General features: G+C 46.2%; 1 protein-coding gene across 1 annotated transcript in view; it reads left to right on the top strand.

Moving 5' to 3' along the window:
• LOC139322402 (neutral alpha-glucosidase AB-like) overlaps positions 1-10478 on the top strand; it is an 11837-nt gene extending 1359 nt beyond the window's left edge. The window contains exons 2-9 of the mRNA XM_070951501.1: positions 1548-1870; positions 2652-2716; positions 3429-3505; positions 5753-5827; positions 6724-6837; positions 8231-8343; positions 8472-8572; positions 10348-10478. Of these exons, the coding sequence (XP_070807602.1) occupies positions 1548-1870; positions 2652-2716; positions 3429-3505; positions 5753-5827; positions 6724-6837; positions 8231-8343; positions 8472-8572; positions 10348-10457 (978 nt within the window). The 3' untranslated portion in view covers positions 10458-10478. The remainder of the gene's footprint in view (positions 1-1547; positions 1871-2651; positions 2717-3428; positions 3506-5752; positions 5828-6723; positions 6838-8230; positions 8344-8471; positions 8573-10347) is intronic.
• Positions 10479-11084: the final 606 nt, after the last annotated feature.

Here is an 11084-nt window from a genome sequence, read left to right as displayed (position 1 = left end):
TAACTGCAGCAAGACTTTTGGTGGCGCAGTACTGGAAGAAGGAAGATTTACCTACTATTCAAGAATGGGCATTAAAAGTAGTAAATTTAGCAGAAATGGCGAAAATTTCGGCATTTGCAGTTGCAGTCCTTTCTGGACCGGGACGCCCTGCGCACGGTCACTCATGCCCTTGTTACTTCCCGGCTGGACTATTGTAATGCTCTCTACATGGGGCTCCCCTTGAACAGCACTCGGAGGCTCCAACTGGTCCAGAATGTGGCCGCGCGGGTGGTTATGGGCGCAACCCGTTGTGCCCATGTGACACCCCTCCTGCGCGAGCTGCACTGGCTCCCAGTGGTCTTCCGGGTGCGATTCAAGGTGTTGGTTACCACCTTTAAAGTGCTCCATGGCATAGGACCCGGGTACCTCCGAGACCGTCTCCTGCCACCAATAGCCTCCCACCGACCAGTCCGCTCCCACAGAGAGGGTCTCCTCAGGGTGCCATCGGCCAAGTTATGTCGGCTGGCGACACCCAGGGGGAGGGCCTTCTCTGTGGGAGCCCCAGCCCTGTGGAACGAACTGCCCCCGGAAATTCGTAAGATCTCCGACCTCCGGGTGTTTCGCTGCGCACTGAAGACCCTGTTGTTCCGCCAGGCCGGACTATCAACACAATAGTTTTAAATTGGGGTATTTAAATTTTTTGGGGTTTTAAATTTGAGCCAATTTATTTAATTATTTTAAATTTTACATTGTTGTTTTGTCTGTGTTTTTAAATAGGCGGTACACTGCCCTGAGTCCTTCGGGAGAAGGGCAGTATAGAAATAAAATAATAATAATAATAATAATAATAATAATAATAATAATAATAATAATAATAATAATAATAATAATAATAATAATTTATTATTATTATTATTATTATTATTAATATTAATATCTAAAGGACCACTCAAATGAGAAATATATGTTAGAATGGAAAAGATGGATTGATTATATTCAAGGCAAATATCGGACTAAAAAATTTCAAATAGCTTATGAATGATTAGACAGATTTTATAAAATACTTAAATTTAGTTTAGTAAAAGGGGAGTTAAAAGTTCAAGAGCGGGATAGGAGGCTATAGATAATTAGCTTATGTTAGCTTATGATTGTCAAATGTTATACCCTGTATTTTGCTCTGGGAAGTGGGGGGGGGGGGAAGGGGAGGGCTGGAAGGGGAGGAGGGAGGGGGAAGGGGAAATGTTTGTAAAACTTTTTAAAACTTTTCAACCAAGTTTCTCAAATTGCAGCCATAGCTCAGTGAAATCACATCCACTATCCTAGGCTTCTTCAGACAGCAAGCATGCATTTTGCTGCCTATTGGTCGCAAAAGGAGATGGCATGACTCTGGGGACACTGCGACCGTCATAAAAACGAGTCCGTTGCCAAGAGTCTGAATTCGGATCACGTGTGACCACGGGGAAGGCTGCAACGGTCATAAGGGTGATAAAACGGCCCTACGTTCCTTTTTTTTTTTCCAGGGCCGTCGTAACTTCGAACGGTCACTAAACGAGCTGTTGTAAGTCGAGGATTACCCGGACCATCCCAGACCATTTAAATGTCTAATTTTCTCCCTATTAAACCATTTCTTCTTCCTGCTGCTTTTAGCTGACGTGGGTGGCTTCTTTAAAAACCCGGAGCCGGAGTTGCTGGTGCGTTGGTACCAAGCCGGAGCCTATCAGCCCTTCTTCCGGGCCCACGCGCACGTGGACACCATCCACCGGGAACCCTGGCTTTTCGGCGACGAGAACAAAGCTCTCATCCGGGAGGCGATCCGCGAGCGTTACGCTCTGCTTCCCTTCTGGTATACCCTCTTCTATCAGTCTTACCGGACCGGCAAGCCGGTTATGAGGTGAGTTGGAAGGGCCGGGAAGAGGAAGGGATGGAGGGACCCTGATTCGGTTCCGTATTTTGCATTGAGCCGTTTTGGCTAGGGAATTCTGGGAATTGAAGTCCTCCCATCTTAAAGCAGGCTGGCTGGGGAATTCTGGGAGTTGAAGTCCACTCCTCTTAAAGCATGTTGGTTGGGGGATTCTGGGAGTGGAATTCCACCCATCTTAAAGCATGCAGGCTGGGGGATTCTGGGAGTTGAAGTCCAGTCATCTTAAAGCATGCACACTGGGGAATTCTGGGAGTTGAAGTCCACCCATCTTAAAGCATGTTGGTTGGGGGATTCTGGGAGTTGAAGTCCACCCATTTTAAAGCATGCAGGCTGGGGGATTCTGGGAGTTGAAGTCCACCCATTTTAAAGCATGCAGGCTGGGGGATTCTGGGAGTTGAATTCCACCCATCTTAAAGCATGTTGGTTGGGGGATTCTGAGAGTTGAAGTCCACCCATTTTAAAGCAGGCACACTGAGGGATTCAGGGAATTAAAGCCTTAAATTTTAAAAGACTTGCCAGTCTTAAAGCGCGTAGAAGGGAATTCTGGGAGTGGAAGTCCATCCATCTTAAATCATGCAGACTGTGGAATTGTGGGAATTAAAGTCTACCCATCTTTAAAGTATGCAGGCTGGGGGTTTCTGGGAATTGAAGTTCTAATCCTAGTTTGGCATCATTTCTCAGTCTAGCCATGGTGTTGTGCGATATTTTCTTATTTCGACCATGTTAATTCTTGCTTTTTGCTCTCTGACAGACCGCTCTGGGTCGAATATCCCCAAGATCCTACCTTGTACCCCATTGATGATGAATATCTGCTTGGTGAGTTTTTCGTGTATGTGAGAGAGAGGGAGAGGAGGGGGGGGGGAGAGAGAGAGAGAGAGAGAGAGAGAGAGAGAGAGAGAGAGAGAGGAAGGAAGGAAGGGAAGAAAGGAAGGAAGAGAAAGAAAGAAAGGAAGGAAGAGAAAGGAAGGAAGGAAGGAAGGAAGGAAGGAAGAAAGAAAGAAAGAAAGAAAGAAAGAAAGAAAGAAAGAAAGAAAGAAAGAAAGAAAGAAAGAAAGAAAGAAAGAAAGAAAGAAAGAAAGAAGAAAGAAAGAAAAAACCAGGAAGGACAAAGATGAAATCCTACTTCCTGATCCCATTCAGAGCTTCCCACAGTCACATAACCACAATTTTCGTTGTTTTAAACCGGAAATTAGCATTTACGGTTTCCAGCAAAAAAAAAACTGCCAGCACCCCTTATTGGCTATAACGGATTTATTTATAACAAGTACGATATTTGTTTAAACAAAAACAAAGTTTGTAAAATCGAGCATGGCCCTTTGCTGACCTGCTTAATGACTGCTACAACTTAAGAACCTTAATTCTGGGCTCAATTACAGTCATAAGTCAAGGACTCTGCAATTGTATGGCTGGAAATAATGACAGGCAGTAATTTGGGGTGATGATGATGATGCTAGAATTTGACCAGTTTTTGAAATGCGAAAAGCAGCTCGTTCAAGTTTCTAGATCTCATTGATCGTCTCCTTTACAGGCGATGCATTGTTGGTTCATCCGGTAACTGCTCAAGGAGCGCGGGGTGTACAGATCTACTTACCTGGTAAAGGAGAAGTAAGTATGACACAACAACAACCGTGTGAGGTGGGCTGGCCTAAGAGAATTGACAAAAGTCACCCAGCTGTTTTCATGCCTAAGATGGGACTAGAACTCACCTTCTCCTGGTGATTGGCTCAAGGTCACCCTGCTGTTTTCATACCTAAGACGGGACTATAATTCACCATCTCCTGGTGATTGGCCCAAAGTCACCCATCCGTTGTCGTGCCTAAAACTGGACTAGAACTCACTGTCTCCTGGTGATTGTCTCAAAGTCACCCAGCTGTTTTCATGCCTAAGACGGGACTATAATTCACCGTCTCCTGGTGATTGGCTCAAGGTCACCCAGCCGTTTTCATACCTAAGACGGGACTATAATTCACCATCTCCTGGTGATTGGCCCAAAGTCACCCAGCTGTTTTCATACCTAAGACGGGACTATAATTCACCGTCTCCTGGTGATTGGCTCAAGGTCACCCATCCGTTTTCTTGCCTAAAACTGGACTAGAACTCACCATCTCCTGGTGATTGGCCCAAAGTCACCCAGCTTTTTTCATACCTAAGACGGGACTATAATTCACCATCTCCTGGTGATTGGCCCAAAGTCACCCAGCTGTTTTCATACCTAAGACGGGACTAGAACTCACCGTCTCCTGGTGATTGGCTCAAAGTCACCCAGCTTTTTTCATACCTAAGACGGGACTATAATTCACCATCTCCTGGTGATTGGCCCAAAGTCACCCAGCTGTTTTCATACCTAAGACGGGACTATAATTCACCGTCTCCTGGTGATTGGCTCAAGGTCACCCATCCGTTTTCTTGCCTAAAACTGGACTAGAACTCACCATCTCCTGGTGATTGTCTCAAAGTCACCGAGCCATTTTCATACCTAAAACGGGACTAGAACTCACCGTCTCCTGGTGATTGGCCCAAAGTCACCCAGCCGTTTTCATACCTGAGGCAGGACTAGAACTCACAATCTCCTAGTTCGTAGGCCAGCACTTTAACCTCTACACCGGAATGGCGCTCGCTCTCAATGTTACAATTGGCTGAGGGGGGAAAAAATTCCCTTGAAAAGAAGAGTATTATAGGCATATCCCTATCGAGAAAAACTTTCTCCCTCACCGAAGTTTTTAGAGCAATTGCATAATCTTGGAATAAACCGTTTTGTTGTATTTTTTTTAGCCCCCGGGTGCGCTTTAAGCACAACGGTTACAAACCGCAAGTTTATCTTCTAAAAACAAGCTGTCGGAAAGAGAAGTTTGTCATCCCTCCCAAAAATTATTGTGGTTTTTTTTTTTGGCCTCTTTAAAGGGAAGCACAGCTTCACAACGGCGGCTTGGCCCAGTTTCAAACAGACATCCTGCCAAGTTGGGTGTCCCCACCCCCACCCCACCCCGTCGATCCGGCTCATCCAAATCCTCTATAAACAATTTTTTTTTAAAAAAAATATATACTTTATTGGTTTTAAAATTTTAAAAAACATCAAATCTCTGTTAACATCTGAGGTGTCGTGTAATTACATATTTACGTTATGTACATTATATACATATCGAATACATTCGAATCTACCATTATTGAAAATAGACATAACCTTACAATCTCGTTCTATTATTCCACCATTTGTACCACCTTTCCCATACTGCACTGAATTTTGAGTTCTCATCATTGTTAAGAACACTTGTTAATTTTGCCATTTCTGCGCATTCTAAGATTTTGTTTATTATTATTACCTCTGGAGGGGTTTGTTTGTCCTTCCAGTATTTTGCAAAAATTAACCTGGCTGCTGTTATGACATGTATTATAAAATGTATCTTATCTTTAGAAAATCCATCTCCGATCATTCCTAGTAAAAAGATTTCAGGGGATAATTCTATTTCTTCTTCCACTATTTCTCGTAACCAGTTTCGTATTTTTATCCAAAACTTTTTTTGTCTCGGGACAGGACCACCACATATGATAGAAGGTGCCAACCTCCTTTCCACACTTCCAACATGTTGCCGAAGCGCTGGGAAATATTTTTGCTAGTCTAGCTGGCGCTAGATACCATCTACGGAAAATTTTATAATGGTTCTCCCTGTAGGTTGCTGATTTAGTCAGATTGTAGTTTCTGTTCCAGGCCTCCTCCCAGTCATTGAAATTTAATCTATAACCAATGTTTTTTTCCCAAATATTTAATTGATTTCTGGCTATTCCTTCTGCCCTGTCTTCACCTAATAGAAAGTTGTAGGATTTCGCTAACATAAACAATTTTTTTCTTGGCAGGTTTGGTACGACGTCCACACCCACCAGAAACTCCACGCCCCACAGACGTTTTATTTGACGGTCACCATGAGCAGCGTAAGTCCGAGATTTGGGAGGTCAGATTAAGGCACAGCCCCCTCGCAAACAGCCGAGGCGGTGGGTGGGTGTGATTTTTCTTAAAGCCAACCATCCCACCCACCCACCCAACCCCCAATGCGTCATGGCGCTCCCATGTAACACCTCTCCTGCGCGAGCTGCACTGTCTTCCGGTGGTCTTTCAGGTGCGATTCAAGGTGTTGGTTACCACCTTTAGAGCGCTCCATGGCTTAGGACCTGGATATCTACGAGACCGCCTTCTGCCGCCGAGAGCCTCCCACCGGCCAGTACGCGCCCACAGAGAGGGGCTCCTCGGGGTGCCGTCGGTCAAACAATGTCGACTGGCTGCCCCCAGGGGGAGAACTTTCTCTGTGGGAGCACCTGCCCTCTGGAACGAGCTTCCCCCCCTTTCCCCCCCCCCCCCGGAGATACGGACGATCCCGGACCCTACGAACTTTTCGCTGGGCCCTCAAGACTTTCTTATTTCACCAAGCCGGGCTGGCCTAATTTTTAAATTTTTTAAATTGTTTAATTTTAATCTGAATTTTAATGGGGTATTTAAACGGTTGGGCCAAACTATTTAATTTATTTTAAGTTGCTTTTAAATTTTGTATTTTGGGTTTTTGTCTTTGGCTGTTTACCGCCCTGAGTCCTTCGGGAGAAGGGTGGTATATAAATTTAATAAATAAATAAGAAAGAAAGAAAGAAAAGAAAGAAAGAAAGAAAGAAAGAAAGAAAGAAAGAAAGAAAGAAAGAAAGAAAGAAAGAAAGAAAGAAAGAATGCAGACCTCCAAAATATACTCAGCCAACCTGTCACAAATGGGAAATCGGGAACCAAAGCAGTTCGGATCAATACAGGTAATCCTCGACTCTAACCCGTTTATCCGTTCCCAAAGATTCCCGTTTACCAGCGTGGGGGCAGCATCGTGGCTCGCAAGGAGCGTGTCCGCCGTTCTTCGGACTGCATGCAGAACGACCCATACACGCTCTACGTGGCTTTGGGGCCTCAGGTGAGATGTGGAGAGGGGGATGGAGAGGTTTAAAGGGGCTGCATCAGTTGGGATATAACACCATCAAGGATGTTATTATCCTTGCCAGGCCCTCTAGCAAGGGATTTGATCCGGTCCACTGGAGATGCACGCAGGTTAGTCCTCTACTTACGAACAGGTGTTAAGCCACCGTTCAGAGGCCCTGAAAAAGTCATCTACAACCAGTCCTCAGACTTACAACCATCACGGTATCTCCACGATCGCAGGAATCAGAAGTTCGGGTGTGTTGGCCACCGGGCCTTACGTTTATGACGGTCGTAGAAGGACGTAGGTGACGTCGTTGCCGTTGGCAACGATCTTCCCAGCCGGCTTCCAACCCGCAAAAGTCGATGGAGGAAGCCGGATTCGCTTAACGACCTCGTGCTCTGATGAACGACCGCAGGGGTTTGCTTCGCAATAGTGACCAAAAGGGTCCCAAAGATAAACGCAACTCATGCCTAGCTGCCCAGGGCACAGATTTTGATCACGTTGCCATGGAGAGGTTGTGACGGACGGTCATAAATATGAGAACCGGTTATAAGCTACTTTTTCCGTGCTGTTGGAACTTTTAAATGGTCACTAAAAGAACGGTGACAAGCCAAGGAATGGAATAGGAATAGGAAGAATAGGAATAGGAATAGGAAAGGAATAGAATAGAATAGAATAGAATAGAATAGAATAGAATAGAATAGAATAGAATAGAATAGAATAGAATAGAATAGAATAGATTTGGAATCTGGAATCTGGAATCTGGAATCTGGAATTTGGAATTTGGAATTTGGAATTTGGAATAGAAAGTGGAAAGTGGAATGTGGAAAATAATACAATATAGGATAGGATAGGATAGAATGGAAAATGGAAAATAGAATATAGTTAGGATAGGATAGGATAGGATAGGATAGGATAGGATAGGAAGGGATAGGATAGGATAGGATAGGATAGGATAGGATAGGATAGGATAGGATAGGATAGGATAGGATAGGATGGAAAATGGAATATAGTTAGGATAGAATAGGATAGGATAGGATAGGATAGGATAGGATAGGATAGGATAGGATAGGATAGGATAGGATAGGATAGGATGGAAAATGGAATATAGTTAGGATAGGATAGGATAGGATAGGATAGGATAGGATAGGATAGGATAGGATAGGATAGGATAGGATAGGATAGAATGGAAAATGGAATATAGTTAGGATAGAATGTAGAATATAGAACAGAACAGAATAGAAAGTGGAAAGTGAAAAATAGAATATAGAAGAGAATTAGAAGAGAATATAGAGAATAGAATATAGAATAAAATAGAATAACTTTATTGTCACTAGCCTGTCCCGAGTCCAATCATTTGACTTTCTGCTTTTCTCAATCACTCCAGGGAACCGCCCAAGGGGAACTTTTCATTGACGACGGACACACGTATAATTTCGAGACGAAAGGAGAATACCTGCACCGCCTCTTCCGTTTCTCTGGCAACGTGCTGACGGCCAGGTACCCAGTCTAGGAGCTCCTCTCTCTCTCTCTCTCTCTCTCTCTCTCTCTCTCCCCTCTTCTCCCTCCCCCCCTTCATCACCTAGCACCCCCTTTTCTTCCGGCTGATTTCCCCAATTTCATTTCAGCTCGGCAGACCCAAAAGGCAGGTTTGAAACCCCAGCCTGGATCGAACGGGTGGTGATCCTCGGAGCGGGAAAACCAGGCGCCGTCTTCCTCAAACAACACGGTAAGTTGGTGGTGGGAGGGCCCAAAGTTACACCATGTTTTCCTATTTCCTTTTGGATGGAAATGGCAAATGATTTCCTTCCCCGGATAGAAGCTAATCAAGGTAGAGAAGCAACCTAGAACTAAAGAGGAATTTCCTGACAGTGAGGACAATTAACCAGTGGAACAGCTTGCCACTAGAAGTCGTGGGTGCTCCCAACACTGGAGGTTTTCAAGAAGAGATCGGACAATGAGCTTGGAAGACAGTTGGCTTTTTGGCAGTTTTGTATGGGCAAACCCTGTTTGATTGGGGGGGGGGGGCGGGGTTGTACATGGTGTTTTGTGACCCTAGAAATCAGGAACCAGGTTTAGCCAGTTGGGTGAACCATTCTGTGATATCCTGGAGACTGTGGGAACTAGTCTAACGAAGAGAACGCCTAGGGGTGACATGATAGCAGCCTTCCAATATTTCACAAAGAAGAGGGGGTCAACCTGTTCTCCAAAGCACCAGAAGGCAGGACAAGAAGCAATGGACGGAAATTTATCAGGGAGAGAAGCAATCTGAGATTAAGGAGAACGTTCCTAACAGAACGATTAATCAGTGGAACAGTTTGCCACCAGAAGTTGTGAATGTCCAACACTGAAGGTTTTCAGGAAGAGATTGGACAACTATTTGTATGGCATGGTATAGAGCTGTGATGGCGAACCTGTGGGCACGCGAGCTCAACTCTGGTGCCAGCCAGCTGATTTTCGGGCCTTCTAGGGCCACTGGAAGTTAGGAAACAGGCTGTTTCTGGCCTCCGGGGGACGGAGGCTTGTTTTTCGCTCTTCCCAGGCTCCAGAGACTTTCTAGGAACCTGGGGAGGGCAAAAACAGCCTCCCCCCCACCGGAGACCCTCAAGAGGCCGGAAACGACCTGTTTGCCGGCTTCCGGTGGGACTGGAAGGCCTGTTTTTTCGCCCTCCCCAGGCTCGAGAGCCTTTCTAGAAGCCTGGGGAGGGCAAAAACGGCCTTACCCGCCCACCCACTCCCCGGAGGCCGGAAACGGTCCCATCGGAAGTCTGCAAATGGGCCTGTGGGGAAGGCCGTTTTTGCCCTCCCCAAACTCCTAGAAAAGAGCCTTGGTAGTACAGGGGTTTAAGGCACCCTGTTATTAAGCTTATTAAGACCAGCTGCCTGCAATTACTGCAGGGTTCGAATCTCGCCAAGGCTCAAGGTTGACTCAGCCTTCCATCCTTTCTAAGGTAGGTGAAATGAGGACCCAGTTTGTGGGGGCAATAAGCTGACTTTGTATAAATATACAAAAGGATGAAGGCTATTGCTTAGCACATTGTAAGCCACCCTGAGTCTCCGGAGAAGGGCGGCATATAAATCAAATTTAAAAAAAAAAAAAAAAAAAGTTCTGGAGGCTGGGGAAAGCGAAAAATGGGCCTACTGTGGCCCACCGTGCCATCGTGTGGCAAAAGCGGGAGGGGTGCGAGGGAATCGTGCACACATGCGTAGGGGGGCAGGGCGCATAGAATTATGAGTCTCGGCGCATGCGTGACACCCCCCCCCTCCCACGCTCCCTCACTTTTGCCACGCGATGACAAAAAGGTTAGCCACCACTGGTATAGAGTCTCTGGGACCCCCAAGGTCCCTTCCAACTCTTACTCAGACTTACTGTCTCTCTCTCTCTCTCTCTCTCTCTCTCTCTCTCTCTCTCTCTCTCTCTCTCTCTCTCTCTCTCTCTCTCTCTCTCTCTCTCTCTCTTCTCTTCTCCCCCCCCTCCGCCCCTTCCCACTTCCAACTGTCCAGGAGCAGGCGAGACGCGCCTGGATTTCACCCACGAAGCCGAGACCTCCGTTCTAACCATCCGGAAGCCCGCCGTGAATGTCGGAGAAGACTGGAGCATCTCGCTACGATAATGGCACGAGGCGGGAGGGGGGCGGGGGAGACAAGAATTATCTGGGCAGAGGGGCAGGGAGATGTTGGGGGTGCGGGGTTGAGGAGCTCTAGGTCAGGATCCTATCTCCCCCCCCCCTCCAATCCTTTGGGTAGATAGATCTGGAAGCTCCCCGCTGCCAACTGTATCTCAGGTCCAGTGTCCCAGTTCAGAAGGCATGAAATGGAAGAGGGATATCTTTCCCTTCCCTTCCCTTCCCTTCCCTTCCCTTCCCTTCCCTTCCCTTCCCTTCCCTTCCCTTCCCTTCCTCCCTCTGGCCTTTTTATCCTTTTCTTCCTCCCTCTTTCCTTTCCTTTCCTTTCCTTTCCTTTCCTTTCCTTTCCTTTCCTTTCCTTTCCTTTCCTTTCCTTTCCTTTCCTTTCCTTTCCTTTCCTTTCCCTTCCCTTCCCTTCCCTTCCCTTCCCTTCCCTTCCCTTCCTCCCTCTGGCCTTTTTATCCTTCTCTTCCTCCCCCTTTCCTTCCCTTCAGTCCCTCCCCTGTCTGTCTTTCTCCTTCCTACTTTCTTCCTCTCTCCCCTTCCTTTCTTCATTCCTTTTTTTCCTTCTTTTCGTCCCTCCCTATCTCTCCATTCCTCCCATTTTTCCTTCCC

Source organism: Pituophis catenifer, unplaced genomic scaffold (genome assembly GCF_029215685.1).
Source record: "Pituophis catenifer annectens isolate HBS135680 unplaced genomic scaffold, rPitCat1.0.hap2 SCAF_10, whole genome shotgun sequence".
Classification (NCBI taxonomy): domain Eukaryota; kingdom Metazoa; phylum Chordata; class Lepidosauria; order Squamata; family Colubridae; genus Pituophis; species Pituophis catenifer.
The sequence above is the reverse complement of the archived record's forward strand: the minus strand, read 5'-3'. Positions and strand labels throughout refer to the sequence as shown.